The following is a 20,245-nucleotide window of genomic DNA, read 5'->3' on the forward strand; positions in this document are numbered from 1 at the left end:
CCCCGCACTTGCCACGCGCGCTGTAAAAAGAAAGGCCACGACTCTCACAAAGATAGCAAGAAATGAACCCTGAGCTCACCTACCCAGGAGCCATCACAAAAAAGGGTCCCCTACAAGGTCAATAGCCTCAACATCTTCCACTGAGAGACTTAGCTCCAGTGACCACCCAGAGACCTCCAGTACCGGCACTACTGATAAGTCCAAGGACCCTAAGAGGACAGGACCATGCAAGATGGTACCGTCACATGGTACCAGCAAAGAGAGGCCCAAAGCCGCACAGTTGGCACTGGCTGCTCCAACTAAACCTATGGCACAAAGTGCTTCAACACCAGTGAAGCCTTCGGAGCCACCTACTGGTTAATGGGGGCCTGTTTCATCTCCAACAAAAGTCAACTCCCAGTCATTCTGAGAAACCCTTCTCCTTTCCTTCATCCCCACAGGCTCTCTAGCCTATCAAGTAGGGAAAAGAGATCTTTCCTTATTCCCTCCACTATAAGAGAGACACTTTGTTCCCCATCAGGAAGGTGAGAGGCCTTTATTATTGAAATAATTTGTTTGAAGAAAAAAAAAGTACAGTACAAATAAGAACAAGATTTCAATTCTTTTTCCTGTTTACAACCCTAAGGGAATAAATTAGTTAAGAAACTATCAGAGCCATTATATTATTCATTTTCTTTAAAACAGACTATTTTTTAAAGGACACAGGCAGGAAGAATTGAGTTCAGTATCATCCAGTGTAACTATGGCTGAGGGCCTAACATTGGGTCTGTTATCATTAAGCAGAACTAGCTAATAATGCAAAGGTGCACAAGGGTATGATCTTGAAAGGTACTGATGCTCTGACATGACCTGGTCCTAACTAGGTAATCACAGAAAGAAGCAAAATACATACATATCCTATTGCAATGTGTTTTGAATTGGATTTTTAATGTGTAAATGGAAAGCACTGCTTGAAATCAAACCTAATTATTGTTTCTGATCTTCTTGTTTAATTTTGTAAATAATGCCAAATATCCAAAAGTGGGAAAAATCCTGATCTCTTTTACAAACAGAACCCCATTAATTCCATGTAGCTGAGCCAAGGAGGCAACCATTCAGCTACTATGGTCCCTTTCTGCCACCTTGTGGCACCAACTGTGTTTGCACAGGTACTGTATATAATATGTTCGGTGTATGTTAGACTTTAACTTTATTACTTGTAGCTATTTCTGAGTATTTTCGGCAGATTAATTTCAAGTATTTTCCAGATGAGGCTAGTTGTCATAGCTCTCAGATGTTAGGCTACTTACAGCAAGCACATAAATGTACCAAGTGAAATCCTGAAACCCTGGCCCCATTTAAGTCAATGGCAAAACTTAACTGGATTAGGATTTCACCAACTGTGTTTAGAATGTTTTGGTTTATATCAAGTGAAAATAAAGATTATAAAAATGCATTTTCAAATATGAATATTTGTATCAGAACAATTATGGTGTCATTGAAAACTACACCTTAGAAACGGAAATTGCAGTGTTTGTGCCTAAAGCACCATATAGTATGATCCTGAGTTCTTTCTGCACTGTCATACAGGATACTCTGTTCGTTTTGAAACAACTACCCACTGTTTCAAGTCTGCATAAAGAAATAGGAACCTATCATCTTTTATAGAATTCCTCACATCACTATCTCAGAATGTTTTATAAGTTCAAAGGTTTTTTTTAAAATTATTTTACAAAATAAAGAAACTTTTTAAGAATATGCTACAGCCAGATTTCCTCTACTTGCTTTCAGATTGGAATCACCAACTCGGTCTTTGAGCATGGATGCACCAAAAGGGATTAATATTAAAGCACAAGCTGGCAATATTGAAGCTCTCTCTCAGATGGATATCAAATTGCATAGCAGTGAAGGAGTGGTGAGTATGATAAATGATATTTTTATTGTGGTTTATATTGATGCTGTTTGATATTGCCATCAATGTCATTAAGTCATTTTAAAGTAACCATATTATAATTGTTCAGATTTTAGCAAATATGCTGATAGTTCCAGATAATGATGCCACAATAATACATTTGTTTACAAGGCAAGGATTAAATAATAATGTAAAATAATGTGGTGTTGAAAGAGTTTAAAAATGCTTATTTTTTTATTTTATTATTATTTTTTTTATTTTTATTTTTTTTTATGAAGTGAGTGCTCTGCTTTGTTCCATGCAGTTTCTGTAGTTCTGGAACATGAGAGGTAGAGTGATAACCTAATACATAATGAAATGCAAGAAGACAGATGTCCAGCTCCGGCTCCCATTGAAGTCAGTGGACTTTAGCCATTGATTTCAGTGGAAGCAAGAAAAGCCTCTAGGAGAAAAATCTTAAAGGAATTAAGTGCCTAAGACAGGTCAGTCTTTTCTAGTGAAAGACTAAAGGGGTGGTGGTGTCCATCTTTATACTCAGTAGCCCACTGGTGGGGGCACTCACTTCGGAGGTGGAAAAACCTAGGTGTGATTCCCTGCTTTCCTGATTTGCAGCTTGAACACAGGTCTCCTATTTCTTAGGTGAATGCCTTAACCACCAGACTGTCAGGGATAGGGTTTTTGCAATCTCTCCTGTTGAACCAGATCGTCTATGTATAAATTACAGTGCTTAATTTGTAATGAAAGAGGTGCAGGGCTCAAGGAGTAAGGTGCCAGGGCTAAAGCAATTTTTTTTACTTTAATAACTGATGCTGTAAGCCCAGAGGTGCTGGGGCGATGAACTGCCAAGCCTTTAAAGGTGCCCCAGCCACAAATTAGGCACTGATAAAATACATATTCGTTGAAGCAGGGACTAGACCACTGGTCTCCTAGGTGAGAGCCCTTAGCATTCATTCTCATGCTTTCTCTTTCTGCCCCAATGAGTATTTGTACATAGTGGAACAGGCTGCGGGGAAGGAGGGACAGCAGAGGAGAGGCTGGGGGTAGCCTCCCGGGCCAGGAGCTCAGGGGCCGGGCAGGACGGTCCCATGGGCCGGATGTGGCCCGCGGGCCGTAGTTTGCTAACCTCTGTTCTAGTCCCTGCTTCAAATGAGGCAGAGCAAGGATTTGAAAACAGTCTCCACATCTCAGGTGACTACCTGGCTGTTGGGTATTCAGGAACACACATATGCCTTAGTCTGAAAAATTCCTGATCTTGATATCCCCAGTGTATTTTATGCAGGCCTGATCTGGTAGGTGTGCTACCCGATTGAGCCCCACAGGCAAGACAGGCCAGGGAATGCCTCATTTGAGTATCCCGCTGGAACTTAAGCAGGAGCTAGGGCATTGAGCAGCTTGGTGGGGTTAGGACTTAGGGGGTTTTGCGCATGCCCACTGGCGAAAACTTAGGCACCTGGGGAACAGGCTTCAGAGGCAGCTGAGTGGGTGTTTAAAGGATTTCAGTGTTTCCTAAATATTGGATTTAGGTTCCTAAAGTGGCAGGTAGATGCCTAAGTCCCTTTGTGGATCTTGCCCCCTAGGAGCCTAAATCCTACTGACTTTCAATGAGATCTAAGGGACAGATTTTTGAAGGTATTTAGGTGCCTACAGATAGGCACCTTTATGAGATTTTTCCAAAGCACTTAGGCTTGGATTCACTAAGGTATTTAGGTGTTGTGATGTTGAGTGTCACTCCACCTAACTTTTAGGCATTTAGAAAATCACAGGATCAGCACTGTGATCCACAAAGTCTGCGTTAGGTGCCTAGGCTCCATCGATCATGAATGAGGTGAGACAGGCATCTTAGACTGTGACTCACAAAAGCCAGTATCCTAATCCTATGTCTACACTAGAGAGCTTGCAGCGGCACAGCTGTACCAATGCAGTTGCACCACTGTAAGATCTCGCGTGTAGCCGCTCTGAGCTGATAGGAGAGAGCTCACCCATCGACGTAGTTAAACCACCCCCAATGAGCAGCAGTAGCTATGTCGGTGGGAGACGCTCTCCCACTGACACAGCTCTGTGCACACTACCACCTATGCTGGTGAAATTTAGGTCGCTCAGGGGTGTGTGTGCTTTTTCACACCCCTGAGTGACAACATTTTTACCAACCTAAATGGTAGTGTATACTTGGCCTAAGTGGGGAGTTGCCTAAACTAGCCAATGGGAGATGCTGACAAGAGGGGTGTGTGCTAAGCCCTGCCCCTCCTAGAGATAAACACCTCACTGTAGCCTGGACTTAGGCACCTAGCCCTGTTAGTGAGTCTCAGCTGTGAACCCTCTGTTCAAGTTAGGCACCTAAGGCATTTTTGTGCTGACAAGGAGAAGGTGCTGCCTCATAACTTTTAGCCCCAGTGGTTAGGGTACTCACGTGAGATGCAGGAGACTCCCAGTTCAAGTCCCCCTCCACATGAGAAGGAGAAGGGATTTCAATGCACATCTGCCAACTTCCACTGAGCTATGGGATAGCCTGACCAGGGGCCTCCCTCAATCTCTCATGTTGAAGCTGCTGCACTGTGGAGAACTAAAGAGTTCTTCTTCAAGTAGCATCCCTATGGGTGCCCCACTCTAGATGTGCTTGCACCCCATGCACCTCAGATCAGAGATTTTAGGTAGCTGTGTCTGTTCAGCCCATGCATATGCCCACTGCAGCCTCATGCCTGGTACCATTCCTTCTCAACCGCCTTGGCCAGAGAGGGAGCCTCAGCAGCGTCCAAGTTGAACTTACCTCAACTGTATTCTTATCTCATTCTTACTAGTTAGTTAGTGTTAGTTCTTAGAATTTCCTTCATGTTAGTTAGCTGTAATAATTTTTATAGCTTTTAAAAAAAACTTTTAAAAGATTTTACTTATACTTTTAGGTTAATGACTATTGTCCTTTCACCTATTTTTTGCTTTTTGTTTTTTTGTTTCTCCCCTCAGGGGAGCCTCAGCCCTAGGAGGGTATGCCTGGTTCTCCTGGGCTTAAATGCTGCTTTTCGTGCTGAGAGGCTATCCTGGTCAGAGATGGACACTCTTGGTGTGTCTGCTGCCTTGGGGAGTCACATGTTCCCCCAAAGTCTAATTTGTGTTTGCAATTAAAATTGAGGGCCAGAAAGAACTAGGAACTTTAACTATGTGTCCTCATAATGGAGACCTCACTCTGACCAGCTTCTGACCCCAACCAGGGGGACCTCCTCTCCCATACAATGGTCTCTGAACAGGTCAACCACTTCCACCTCCTCAGCACAGCAATGCCCTACAGCACTGAAGAAGAAATCTCTGGACTCCTGTTAAAAAGACCCTAGAAAGTGGTCTTTAAGTTCTCTGGGTAGAGAATCTACCTCAAAGAGACAGTCTCCAATTCAGACAACTGCTTTGGCACCTACCAATTTCCCATGAGACTGTAGGTTCTTTAGGTACTGTGACCACCAACAAGCCTAAGAATCCTAAGGGTTCCAGCTCTGGAAGATTGGTATCACTGGATAATTGGAGCAACAGAGAGAAGAAGACCAGCTCTTCTGAATTGGTACTGGCAGAGTCTACCAAGACCTCGGTACCCAGCACTTCAGCTTTGCAAAGGGCCAGACCAACACCTACTGGCCACGCATCAGAGCACCTGAGATTTTCAGTACCATCGGTGCCTTCTGCCACAGTTACCTCTGCTCAGCTTACCTCATCAGTACCATCCACTGTTACAGTACTGCAAGAGTTTTGATTTCCTCAGACTTGGCAGTAACAGAAACACCTGAATGTCGCCAGTTTGGCACTGACCCATTCTCAGTACCAAGCACCTCTCAGCCTTATCTCTATGTGTGCTCCACCTCTATGAAGTGACAAGGAGGCGGAAGATGATGGGGACTTTTCATCAGTCTCCCACATTACTGTCCAAGGCTCTCCTTTCCATTATCAAGGAATCTTCTATCCTGAGAACTCTAAAAAATCAGACTATCTTTGTGAGAGAGACACTCCGCCCGCTGGTATGGACACCCTTGGTTTCCTCCTCCCATGTCTTATGTACTGCCTCAGTGGCCGTACCGGGACCCTTGGATGACTTACCACCAACAATTATCCAGGTCCTCTAATGCTTCTTGCCGGGAGAAGAACAGACAATCCCCACCAGCCTTTCTCTGTAGGGTTCCTGATCCACAAGAGACCTTTGAGGAGCAGGAAGTTAGAGTGGACAAAGACATCTCTACAACCTGCAACTCTCTACCCCTACAAGTAATATCTCTTCCTCTTCCCCAGATGAAATTGTCTTGCCTCCTCCGCTGTCCTTGGCCAATGATTTTAAACAGTTCCAGGACCTCATTAAAGGATAGGTGACTCCTTGCAAATTCCACTGAAAGAGGTTAGGAGTCCTAGAATAAATTACTTGACATTCTATACACGCCAGAGGGAAGGGATTTTATTCCAGGTACCTCCTGGTTACAAAAAAGAATGGCAGTTGGAGACCTATTCTTGATCTAATATTATTCAACAGGTTTATAAAGATTCAGAGGTTCAGTATGATAACTCCTGCAGTAATAATTGCATCATTGGACCCAGGGGATTGGTTCTTGGCCCTCAACCTTCAAGATGCTTATTTCCATATAAGAGAAGGTTCCTACAATTCACTATGGGTCAAGAGCACTTTCAGTACACAGTGCTCCAGTTCAGTCTCTTGTCTGCACCCTGAGTGTCCCCAAAAGTTATTTCCCTGGTAGTGGCTCATCTTCACAGACTAGGATTGCTGATTTTCCCATACCATGATGATTGCTTGCTCAAAAGCAGTCCCTCAATGAAGCTTCAATGGCCACTTAGAGGGTTGTAGACCTATTTTTCAGGCTGGGACTACAATTAAACACCTGAAAGTCCACCTTAACCCTGGTGCAAATTCTGGAGTTCATAGAAGTTTATCTCAATGCAGTAACAGCCAAAGCATTCCTCCCTTCGCACTGGTTCATAACGCTAATCAATTTAGTCACTACAATACAAGTCAGCCCTCAAACATCTGCCAGAAACTATCTTCAGCTATTGGGACATATGGAGGTTGGCACCATAGTAATCAATCATGTGAGGCTTCACATGCGCTGCTGCCAAGGATAGCACAGAACTGTTTATTTGCCAAGCAAACAGAGTTTAAACATGCTACTTTCCATGCCTTGGGTAGTAAAAAATATCCTTCGACTAGGTGGAAGAACCCCCTTCACTCAGCCATCCCCAACATCAGTAATAACAACAGATGAATCTGTACTGGGATGGGGAGCTCACTTAGACCATCATACTATTCAAGGCAGGTGGTCTCTTCTTGAGTGCACTCTGCACATTAACTTGCTAGAGCTCAGGGCAATTAGAAATGCTTGTATCCATTTCCTCCCTCTGATCAGTGAGGGTTATATAAACTGTCAAAGGGGAGTGAGATTGCCTTCCCTCTGCATCAAAGCAGAGAGGCTTTGGAACTGGTGCATATGAAACCAGATCAGCATCTCAGCAGCTTACCTTCTAAGTGTACAAAACACAGTGGATGCCCTCATCAGGCATGTCCCTCAATATCATGAATGGGAGATAGATCCCACTGTACTCCACCGCATATTTCAGTTTTGGGGCATCCCATAGATAAAACTGTTCGCCACAGCCAAGTAAAAGAAGTGCTCCCAGTTGTGCCTGAAAGGCAGTCTGGGTCACCACTTCCTGAAGATGCCTTTCTGCTTCACTGGAGTCTAGGTCTTCTATTTGCATTTCCCCAAACTCCCTTGATATCCAAGGTGCTGTTCAAGATAAGGAAAGACAAAGACAATGTTATTCTTGTAGTTCCAATATGGCCAAGACAAACATGGTTTCCTCAGGTCACTATTTGTCAACTGATCACTCTCTGGACTGTCTCTCATCTCCTCTCTCATGATGGCAGTCAAATCCGTCTCCCCAACCCTTGGGGTTCTTTGACTCAAGGTACAATTCACGGGGTTAGAAACAACCTGTTCTGAGGATGTGAAAAGAGTGCGGTTACATAGCAGGAAAAAATCTACTTGTGACACATATACCTAAAAGTAGATGAAATTCAAACACTGGTGTGACCTAAAATATTTTTCACCTCCATCCTCCCTATTATCATTTGTACTAGATTACATTTTAGAGCTAAAAATGACAGGATTATATTTAAACTCCATAAATATGTGTTTGGCAGCTATTATGTTCTTCTATCTTATGGTAGAGGGTTTTTACATCTTCACTCATCCTATAAGGAGGTTTCTCAAAGGATTGGACAACTTCTTTCCACAAATCAGGTGCCCTAAACTTGCATGGGACCTCAACTTGGTATTCAGATGTCTTACGAGGCCTCCCTTTCAACCTGTGGCCACCTGCTCCCTTCTACACATGTCTATGAAAACTGCATTTATAGTAACCATTACTTCTGCTCAAAGAGTGGGTAAGAAAGGGGCTCTGGTGGCATTACCCCCCCTTCACAGTCTCCTTTAAGAATAAGGTCACACTATGACTGCATCCCAAGTTCCTATCAAAGGTATCTTCAGACTTCCACATGAATCAACCTATCCACCTTACAGTTTTCCACCCTAAGCCACCCCTGGATAAAGGAGATGTGACATTACATTATATTACATTACATTGATGTCGGGAGGGCATTAGCCTTTTAACTAAACAGGACTAAGCCCTTTAGGAAATCTCCCAGACTATTTCTCTCCACTGTGGACAGAACTAAGGGATCTCTGATTCCCAAGCAAAGACTCCCTAGATGGGTATCTGGCTGAATTACCTACTGCTATCAGTCTCAGGAGCTTCAACCTACCTCTAGAGTATTAACTCACTCCACAAGATCCCCCTCTACTTCAGTAGCCTTTCTTAAGAATGTTCCCACCATGGAAATATGTAGAGCCGTGACTTGGACCTTCATTCATACATTTGCTGAACTATGCAGTTACTCGTGCCTCAGCTTCTAATGCCATATTTGATTCTACTGTTATGTCTTTGGTCTTAGACTCAATGCTGAAGCCCCAACCCTTTGTAGAGGGTACTGCTCAAAAGTCACCTAGAGTGGAGCACCCATAGGGCAACTACTCAAAGAAGAAGAGGTTTCTTACTCTGTGCAGTAACTGTGGTTCTGCGAGATGTGTCCCCCTATTGGTGCTGCACTACCCGCCCTACTCTCCTCTCCTTTGGAGTTCTTTACAGTAGAAAAGAAGCTGAGGATGGTTTTCCTGAACAGCTCTATATAGCCTTGGTGCAGGGCACAAGCCTGCAGCGAGTGCATGCACAGGCAAGACGGATGCTGCTATCTAAAATGTCCCAATCTGAGGTGCATGGAGCACAAGCGCACCTAGAGCAGAGCACCCATAGGGACACCATCTTGAAGTTCCTGCACAGGGTGAGTAACCTTCATTTTGGAGCAGGGGGACTGGATTCTGGGCCTCCCACATTGGGTGTGAGTACCCTAACCACCAGGCAATAGAGTCACTCTCACAGTTATTTTTCTTTCTTGCTCTGTTCCCCTCCCTCAATAACTCTCCAACTAGTTATCCACAGTGAAACTTAAGCAGGAGAGATTGAAAAAACACCACATCAGAATATCCCATAGCCCAGTAATGAGAGCATTCACCTGAAAATTGGCTGATCCCTGTTCAAATCCTTTCTTTTCATCAGGTAGAAAGGGGAGTTGGATTGAGGCCCTCCCACATCCCAGGTGAGAAACCTAACCACTGGGCTAAAAGTTGCTAGGAGTCCTTTTCCTTCTTCCTTTCCCCATCCCCCCAGCCAGCTGTTTTGTGTGAATTTACCTGAGACCCGATCTGGTAGACAGCCTCTGAGCATGCCTACCAGATTGGGCCGCACATGTGAGTTAGGTGAGAAAATGTCTATCTTCCCTGGTTTGTGAATTGCTCTTTGGGACCTGGTCAGCAGACAGGTGCCCGGATGCTTAGAGTGAGGCAGCAGTACATATGCCCAGAGACAGGAACATAGATGCTGAGGGAACTCTGATTACAAGATCATAGGCACCGAGTGAGGTTAGGTGTACACAGGGTTCAGTGAATTGCAGGGACCCTAAAACTGGGACTTAGGCCCCTAACCCCAGATTTAGGTGCCTAAGTACCTTTGTGCATCTGGGCCTTAGTGCCTAACTCCCACTGTCAATAGGATTTAAATACCTAAATATCTGTGCGGATCTGGGTCAAAGTGCCTAAGTTTTGAAAATGGGTCTTAATAGCCTAAGTCATTTAGATGCTTCTGAAAATTTAACCCCTTAAACTCTGTTACTGCTACCTTAACAAACCCATTTGTCCTGCTTTCTCCCATACAGCTTCTGCTTGATGCTGAAACTGTGCGGCTGCCCAAATTGCCTGAAGGGACAATTGGTGGATCTGATAGATCTCAGGAACTCTATGAGATCTGTGTTTGTCCAGATGGAAAGCTTTACTTGTCAGCAGCTGGTCAGTATTCAACTTGCCAGGAATACAGTCATGTCTGTCAATAAAGCACCTACCTATGCCACATTTTCTCTGGCTATTCTCACTGAATTTTATATTGTTTTGTAGCAGAGTTTCCAAGATTTAAAAAACCATCGCCATAATCTGGGAAACACATTTGCATCCAGAATTCTAGATTGTAAGGAAAAAAAGCAAAAGAGCACAATTAAAATTTTACCTTCAACAGATGTGTTTGAGCTAAACTAAATGTTCTGAAAATCAGAACATTTGGAAGTCATCCATATAGTGAACTAAAAAAAATAAAAAGGATTTATTTGCACCACTGAACTGTTATTCAGTCAGTTGATCATGTAATAGTTAATATTTCCTAGCTCTATGATTTTCTCTTAATACATGTAAACATTTGCTAGTAGTACAAATTGCATTAGTGTGTGAAATTCAGTTTAAGGAATTACTTGAACTATTTGATAAGACAAAAGCATTGTTTGGTGAATTCACGTAGTGCCAGCAAACAGTCTATGCAATTTTGTTCTTGCAATAACACAAACGACGAAGGCACTGCTTTTTGTACGTGTTCTGTGCAAAATATGTTAAACTGATAAATCCTTTGTTTCTAGATTGGCAAAGCATATGTAGATTTGCTTATTATTGGGATGCATGAAAGAAATCACAATAATTAATGTGAAATTGCCAAGATTACTGATTTATAACATTCTTTGTCATCAGATTGTTAACTGTACAAAAGTGAAATATGTTCATATATCCCACTCCAACAATAGCTCCTTGTAGTGCATGGACCAGGATACTCACTTGAAAGCCTTTTTTTTTAGCTTTTACAGTGTGATTGTAATTGGAACTGGGAAATTTGTGCTGCTCTTAGCTACATGCCAGCTGGACTATGAAAAGAAAAAAAAATCTTAAAGATGGTTCTAGCTTTCTCAAATGCATGATGCTATTTGGTAGGTAAAAAAAGTTCCTCTTCCTGAAGCCCACGAATCACCTAACTGCAGACCCCTTACTCTGTGAAGAGCCATCAATAATGAACCATTTGCACCCATCTGAATTAGCAGGTTTTGGGACTTAATGGCCTTATAGGGTCTTAGGCACAGAGCCTCAAAGGTATTTAGGTGCCTAATGCCCATTGATGTCAACAGGAATTAGAGGAGAGATTCATGAAAATACTCAAGCACTGAGCCCCTGTTTTAGGCACCTAAATTTTGGGTCCACTGGGAGCCACACAGCTCCCACCAAACACCGTAGGCATCTAAACTCCCTCAGCACCTACGTTTTCCAGAGTGAACGGTCCCTAGGTGCCTTTGTTTCTGCCTCTGGGCATGAGCACTGCTGCTTCCCTCTAAGCACCTGGACACCTATCTCCCGCCTACACCCCGGAGCAATTCATGAAACAGCGGCCGATAGATTTTTGAATGGGAACAGACCTGTTAGGTGCACTCGGTGCACGTCTACCAGGTCAGGCCCCTACATGTCCGAGTGCCTTATAACTGTTAGCCCAGCAGTTAGGGCACTCACCTGGGAAGGGGAGACCTAGGTTCAAGTCCCACTCCCCTCTTAAACAGGAGTATGCCACATCTCAGGCGAGCTCTCTAAGCACTGGGCTGTGGGATGCCCGCAATCTCTCCTGATGAACCTGTTCCATTTTGGCTAAATGTTGGCGGATGTCCACCTCCAGGTGGGCATCCTAACCACCGGATTACAGCTGCATTCTCACTCTCTCTGGCCCAATGACTTCCACTGAGCATAAATATTTTAGCTAGTCATTGGGCCAGCAAGAGAGAGTGCCAGAGAATGACTTTGTAGCCCAGGGGTCAGGGCATCCACATGGGAGGTGAGAGACTTGAGTTCTGATCACTGGTTCATAATTCACAGTGGAACAGCTTCAATAGGAGAGACTAAGGAAGCCCCACATCATAAACTCAGTGTTGACACACCATTCGAGATGTGGAAGACTCCCATTTAAATCATTCCCCCCCGGCAGAGGTGGCAGGAATTGAACCTAAGTACCCCACATGCCAGGTGAGTGCTCGAACTACTAGGGTAAGTGTTATGAGGTGGGCACCCCCCTCCTCCTCTGGCTCTTTTGTGTGGAGTGAGGCAGGTGCCTGATTCAGGCCCACAAGAAACACCGTGAGCACCTAAGCCATCCAAATCCTGCTGGCAGATGCCTGTTTGTGGCTCCCTAATCAATCGCCGAGAGTGAGACGGGGCTTAGCACACACATCCCTCCCCCACTGGCTAGTTTAGGCAGCACTCTGCTTGGCTTTTGCAGAGTACATTGTTAGGCCTCTCGCTCCCATTTCTTTGTATTGGGAGCCTAAGTGCCTAACTTGGTGTTATAAACAGATAGTTAAGGGTTAACAACCCTTACAGGTAAAAGAGGCAAGAAGTTCACCTAGCCTAGCTGACACCTGACCAGAGGAACCAATGGGGGAACAAGATGTTTCAAAAGGAAGGAGGGAAGTTTCCTTTGTTTAGTCAGTTTCAGTTGGAGTGAAAAAGATCAAGGAACCAGCCTCTTATCAGAGTAGTAAGTTTTAGAAAGGGATAAATAGGTTTATGTTTATTTTCTTTGTAACTTGTCAAGGTTCCTTCCCCACTCTGAACTTTAGGGTACAGATGTGGGGGACCTGCATGAGAAGCTCTTGGATCGGTGTTCACCAGGGACTTGGTGAGGAAGTCTCTCAAGGCTACCCAGGGAGGGGAAGGTTTTGGGGGGAAAGAGGGTGTTCCAGACACTGAGAAATCTGGATGGTGGTAGCAAGATCAGATCTAAGATGGTAATTGAGCTTAGAGCTTCTCATGCAGGTCCCCCACATCTGTTCCCTAAAGTTCAGAGTGGGGAAGGAACCTTGACACTTGGCTTTGTGGTTTCAGTGATGTTCCTGGACTTTCTGAGCACTTAAAAGTTAGGCATGGGAACGCTGAGTGTCATGGCACCTAAGTCCCTTCATGGAGCCCATCCTAGATGCCTAAATACCTTTGCAGCTCTGGGCCTTCGCACCTTTAATGCTATTTTCATTCATTATTACCTATTTTGGAGGACCTGTCACTGTAGTACCTTTATGCTTTGTTACAGCTTCATGTTAAACAACTTCTTAGGTTTATACAAATCCACCTATTGGCGGCGTATCAACACAACTGGCCTATTGTTAAGAATTAAGCCCCAACACCAAATAGGCATAGCTAGACCAGATACAGCCATCTTATAGCACTGCCTGTAATGTACTAGTTTGGCACTGGTGGAAAAACTCAGAATAATTAGTAACGCTACATGTATAAAGCATCAAAGAAAACACATTTGTGAGGTAGGTGCTTGCCGCTGACAAAGCCCAACTGCCCCGGGGAGGAGTGTTACAGCTGGACACTGACAAGAAAAGCTTCCAGCTGATTGTACCTGCTCCGTGCAGTAAAGGCCCAAGTGCCCTAGAGCAAGCTTGGGCTAAATTCTGCAGCAAGAAACACTGATTCGGCAGAACTCTCCATGCAAAAGCATCAAAAATATGAAAATGGAGGTGTTTTTTTATTGCATTAAAAATGATGACTACAATCAGAACAGTACCCTTGTGTTAAATTAGTACTGAATGCAATTTATTTTATGCTAGCTAGTGCTCATACTTGTTGGCCCCTCCTTCCATCCCTTTTACTAGAGCGCCTCACCATCTTTCATGAATTTTCCTCACAACAGCCCTGCAATGTAGGAAAGGGCTATTATCCCCATTTTATGGATGGGAAACTGAGGCACAGGGAAACTAGCTGAAATACCCAAGATCACAAAGGAAGCCTGTGTTGGAGCAAGGAAATGAAATCAGGTCTCCTGACACCCATGCTAGTGCCCTAACCACTGAACCATCATTACCTACTAATGTGTCTAATATTTTAATTTTCTTTGTGCTACAGAATTCTGCATTGAAAATACATAGCTGTATTATGGATGTTGTAAGAGGAAACCTACAGTTTTGACATAGGTTAGGGGTTAGCTGGTACTTTTGCCACCTGGAAAGGTACAGGAAGTGGTTGCAGATCATCAGAATGAAGAACAAAATGATAAATCCTATTGTACCTGACTGTGTGATTAGAATGTTTTCCAAAAGAATGGGTAGTATGTACAGAAATTCTTACCACTCTAGGAACTTTATGAAGATTTTTTGTTGTAAGGTGAAAGACAGAGAAATGGAATATACTGGTATAAAAATGCTGATTAGAAATTCGCCTCCCTTCTCACAGCCCTTCAGCATTTTGTCTGTTTTTATACAGCCTTATGCAAAAGGAAACTGCAAAAATTAACTGACAAATTGCATTGAATAAACTTTATACATTTTAATACATTTTGAAAAGTTTCTCCTTTCATGTTTACATCAGAGTGAATTACTGCTCAAGTCCATTTTCCAGTTGTCTGTTCACTGGGACATCTTCTCAAAATCTCTTAAATTTCATTTTTTAACCCATACAAAATATTGACTAACTAAACAATGAATTCCCTCCAAAATATAATCTAGAATTTGTTTTGTCATCAGGTGATGTTGCCTCTAAAAAAACCTTTAACTATAATAGGTGCAAAGGCACAGTTGGGCTCACATGCTTTAGAAACAAACAATGTATCAGGACTGCTGTACTAACTAGCCACAGATTTCTGCACTACCTCTGTTGGGAGCACAGCAGAGGAAAGGTAAGCCAAACGGGCAGGTAAACTGTTTTGTGGAGAATGGTGGAGCTGACTGAGGAGTATGTCACATTCAGAGAAAGTAGTGCACAAGCCTGATGCCAAGCTCATGTTACATACCTAATGTTGATAAGCTGCTAGGGGACAATGCATATTGCCATGCTCATGGTTATATATGTCCATTAGTTTGCCCTCCATCTTGTTGAAAGCGGTATTACTAGATTAAATAAATTGTTTTAAAAAAAGACAACAGCTATTTTGGTTACTTATAATCTGTCAGAGTATTGAAAAAGCAAAACTTGAAATATCTACTTTAGTGTTCACACTCTATGCTGTTTATTTTCCTTTTACACTATTCACCTTATACACTGCTGGTTTAGCAGTTGTCAAGCTAAGACCGACCAATACCACATCTAAAACTTGGTATACTATTTTGATTTCAGTCAGTGTAGTTATAATGGATTCTTAGTGATACTATGACTTTGCTTTAAAAAAAGCCAACAATGAAAAAAACTTGAGTACCACCTGAATGCAGCCCATAAACAGGATTCAGCAGAGATTATTGCAAGGGACGTTACTTCTTTAAAAAAAACCTGTTTCCATAGAAATTTTTATATAGTCCATGGAAACATTTTTAATGATATCAGGTTACACAAAAATATACTAAAAATAAGCCATAAATGTTTTACGTATGTCCCTTTGTAAAGGCAAATCAACGGTGCTCTTCAGCATAAGTGCTAATGTTGCTGTAAGATTTGGAAACCTGAAGGAGTCACATGAGTGAACATTTCACTTGTATAAAATGCTCAGGCTCTACCAACCCTGTTCCTGAAGTTCAAATCTACCACTAAATGTATTGTTCATACGGATTCTGTAACAATCATCACTAGCCTAAGCTCCTCACAGCTCTTACCCTTTTTGGGGGACCAGGGTGGAGGATACATTTCTGAAGGTTTGTTTTAATTCTAGGAAGGGAGTTGAATAGTGCACACTCCTGGGTGCTCCATAGGATTTGGATGAGTGCAGTGTGTAGTCACATTTGTCGTGCCTATTTCTGCATGACATCCCCACAGTTCACTTCCACAGATGCCTGCAAAGAGCCACCACAAAAGGCTTTTCCACAGTTTATATGCAGAAGTTGGTCAAGGAAGATTATGTCAAGTGTAAAAATATAATTAGGAAGGCCAAAAAAGAATTTGAAGAACAGCTAGCCAAAGACTCAAAAAGTAATACCAAAAATGTTTTAAGTACATCAGAAGCAGGAAGCCTGCTAAACAACCAGTGTGTGGGCCATTGGACGATCAAGATGGATCACTAAAGGAGCACTCAAGGACGATAAGGACATTGTGGAGAAACTAAGTGAATTCTTTGCATCGGTCTTTACAGGTGAGGATGTGAAGGAGATTCCCAAACCTGAGCCATTCTTTTTAGGTGACAAACCTGAGGGTCTGTCCCAGATAAAGGTGTCATTAGAGTAGGTTTTGGAACAAATTGATAAACTAACCAGTAATAAATCACCAGGACAAGTAATAAATCACCAGGATTCATCCAAGAGCTCTGAAGGAACTCAAATATGAAATTGCAGAACTACTAACTGTAGTCTGTAGCCTATCATTTAAATCAGCCTCTGTACCAAATGACTGTAGGATAGCTAATGTGATGCCAATTTTAAAAAAGGGCTCCAGAGGTGATCCCAGCAATTACAGACTGGTAAGCCTGACTTCAGTACCGGGCAAACTGGTTGAAACTATATTAAAGAATAAAATTGTCAGACACATAGGTGAACATAATTTGTTGGGGAAGCATCAACATGGTTTTTGTAAAGGGAAATCATGCCTCACCAATCTACTAGAATTCTTTGAGGGAGTCAACAAGCATGGGAACAAGGGGGACCCAGTGGATATAGTGTACTTAGATTTTCAGAAGTTTTGCAGCATGAGCTTTCGTGGGTGAATACCCACTTCTTCGGATGCAAGCAGTGGAAATTTCCAGGGACAGGTGTGTATATATAAGCAAGCAAGAAGCAAGCTAGAGATAACGAGGTTAGATCAATCAGGGAGGATGGGGCCCTGTTCCAGCAGCTGAGGTGTGAAAGCCAAGGGAGGAGAAACTGGTTCTGTAATTGGCAAGCCATTCACAGTCTTTGTTTAGTCCTAAGCTGATGGTGTTAAATTTGCAGATGAATTGGAGCTCAGCAGTTTCTCTTTGAAGTCTGGTCCTAAAGTTTTTTTGTTGTAAGATGGCCACCTTAACATCTGCTATTGTGTGGCCAGGGAGGTTGAAGTGTTCTCCTACAGGTTTTTGTATATTGCCATTCCTAATGTCTGATTTGTGTCCATTTATCCTTTTCCTTAGAGACTGTCCAGTTTGGCTGATGTACATAGCAGAGGGGCATTGCTGGCATATGATGGCATATATTACATTGGTGGACGTGCAGGTGAATGAACCGGTGATGGTGTGGCTGATCTGGTTAGGTCCTGTGATGGTGTTGCTGGTGTAGATATGTGGGCAGAGTTGGCATCGAGGTTTGTTGCATGGGTTGGTTCCTGAGCTAGAGTTACTATGGTGTGGTGTGCAGTTGTTGGTGAGAATATGCTTCAGGTTGGCAGGTTGTCTGTGGGCGAGGACTGGCCTTTCACAGGCCTTGGGTGGCAGGCCAGTCCTCGCCTTGGCTTTCACACCTCAGCTGCTGGAACAGGGCCCCATCCTCCCTGATTGATCTAACCTCGTTATCTCTAGCTTGCTTCTTGCTTGCTTATATATACACACCTGTCCCTGGAAATTTCCACTGCTTGCATCCGAAGAAGTGGGTATTCACCCACGAAAGCTCATGCTGCAAAACTTCTGTTAGTCTATAAGGTGCCACAGGATTCTTTGCTGCTTCTACAGAACCAGACTAACACGGCTACCCCTCTGATACTTAGATTTTCAGAAAGCCTTTGACAAGGCTCCTCACCAAAGGCTCTTAAGCAAAGTAGGCTGTCATGGGATAAGAGAGAAGGTCCTCTCATGGACTGTTAACTGGTTAAAAGATAGGAAACAAAAAGTAGGAATAAATGGTAAGTTTTCAGAATGGAGAGAGGTAAATAGTGTTGTCCCCCAGGGGTCTGTACTGGAACCAGTCCTATTCAACATATTCATAAACAATCTGGAAAAAGGGTTAAACAGAGAGGTGGCAAAATTTGCAGGTGATCCAAAATTACGCAAGATAGTTAAGTCCCAGGCAAACTGTGAAGAGCTATAAAAGGATCTAAAAAAACTGGGTGACTGGGCAACAAAATGGCAGATGAAATTCAGTGTTGATAAGTACAAAGTAATGCACATTGGAAAACATAAACCAGCCATATATATGAAATGATTAGCTACATGAGCTGTTACCACTCAAGAAAGAGATCTTGGCAGCATTATGGATAGTTCTCTGAAAACATTCACGCAACGTGCAGTGGCAGCCAAAAAAGCTAACAGAATGTTGGGAATCATTAAGAAAGGGATAGATAATACGACAGAAAATATCATACTGCCTCTATATAAATCCATGAATACTGATTGCAGTTGTGGTTGCCCCATCTAAAAAAAGATATATTGGAATTGGAACAAAAATTATTAGGGGTATGGAACAGCTTCTGTATCAGGAGAGATTAATAAGACTGGGACTTTTCAGCTTGGAAAAGAGATGACTAAGGGGGGATATAATAGAGTTCTATAAAATCATGACTGGTGTGGAGAAAGTAAATAAGGAAGTGTTATTTACTCCTTATAACCCAAGAACTAGGGGTCACCAAATGAAATTAATAGGCAGAAGGTTTAAAACAAACAGAAGGAAGTATTTCTTCACACAATGCACAGTCAACTTGTGGAACTCCTTGCCAGAGGATGTTGTGAAGGTCAAGACTATAACAGCATTGAAAAAAAGAACTAGATAAGTTCATGGAGGATAGGCCCATCAATGGCTCTTAGCCAGGATGGGCAGGGATGGTGTCCCTAGCCTCTGTTTGCCAGAAGCTGGGAATGGGCGACAGGGGATGGATCACTTGATGATTCCCCGTTCTGTTCATTCCCTCTGAGGCACCTGGCATTGGCCACTGTCAGAAGACAGGATACTGGGCTAGATGGATCTTTGGTCTGACCCAGTATGGCTGTTCTTATGTTCTTCACTTCTCACAGTTTTTGGTAGAACTGAGGATGAGAAAGTAAACCAACATTTTCCCCCTGCTAAGGATGCAAAATGCCCTTGTGCAATCAGTTTCTATGCTGGATTGCCTTCCTGCACAGTAACTAGTGCAGCGTTTTGACTGCTTTTGGGCCTTATGAGGCTGCATTACTTAGGATTAGTGGAGTGAGATAGGGACCAAACCCAAACGAAAAGGCAATTCAGACTTCTGAGTAAGACTCCCGTGATTTATTAATATAGTACATTAATAATTACTGTATTGAATATTAATACTATAGGTACCAATTAGGAGCAGCAGATACCTAAACATGCCTTAGTATATGCATACAAAAATGTTATAACTTGTTGACTGCATTATACCAGGATGAAACTGGCAATATCACTGGCAATGTGTGGATTTTTCTGTATATTCAGACTTTTTGTTTCCCCAGTTCAACATCTAAAGTTTAAGATTTAAGCCACTGAAGGCAAGAATTGGTTTTCTCTAGCACATTGTCAGCACTCAGTAAATATGTAAAATATGACTAACAAAGCTAATTCAGTACAATGTTGCACAACTGTTTTAAAGGGTTTATAACATTTTTTTTGAGGCAAGCACATATTTTCACTTATAACTCTTTATTTAAAAGAGTCTCTGTGAAAGTCTTTGAATAGTATTCAAATTGCTCCTATGATGCTTTCTTACTACTATTCCATATGGTGGTATTTTACATTAAGTTAGAATGAAAAATACTTTAAACTTTTTTTTCATGTTATTAGTAATTTTAATGATGCACTTAAACATCCTACATACATTGAACACTTTTTCATCTCATAATTACCATAAAAATTACCTGATCATTAATACTACCTGTTTAAAAGCTGTGAAGAATAAGCTACTTTATTTCATGAGCACACCTAGTTTTTCCTATACCTGATTGCTAGTTATTTCACAAAATCATCAAAAATTACATTTTTCAATGAACTGTGAAATGTGGCATATGAGCCTTTACAAGGAAAAAAGCATTCATCTGCATAATTTTCTTTTAATATGCTGATGGAAACTGTACAATTGTTTAGAATGAACCAAA

At 42.5% G+C, this 20,245-nt stretch overlaps 1 protein-coding gene across 13 annotated transcripts in view; it reads left to right on the plus strand.

Moving 5' to 3' along the window:
* Window positions 1-15,145, plus strand: part of SGCG (sarcoglycan gamma) — a 189,650-nt gene extending 174,505 nt beyond the window's left edge. For 9 of the 13 annotated variants that reach the window (XM_039537157.1, XM_039537232.1, XM_039537120.1 and 6 more), the window contains 2 exons: window positions 1,771-1,894; window positions 10,200-10,392. In XM_039537157.1, coding sequence (XP_039393091.1) covers window positions 1,771-1,894; window positions 10,200-10,373 — 298 coding nt within the window. In that variant the 3' untranslated portion in view covers window positions 10,374-10,392. Of the gene's footprint in view, window positions 1-1,770; window positions 1,895-10,199; window positions 10,393-14,241 lie in introns of those variants that run through there. The other 4 variants (XM_039537131.1, XR_005598024.1, XR_005598023.1 and 1 more) reach the window with 4 other exon arrangements.
* The last annotated feature ends 5,100 nt before the right edge of the window (window positions 15,146-20,245 follow it).

Source organism: Mauremys reevesii, linkage group 1 (genome assembly GCF_016161935.1).
Source record: "Mauremys reevesii isolate NIE-2019 linkage group 1, ASM1616193v1, whole genome shotgun sequence".
NCBI classification, from domain to species: domain Eukaryota; kingdom Metazoa; phylum Chordata; order Testudines; family Geoemydidae; genus Mauremys; species Mauremys reevesii.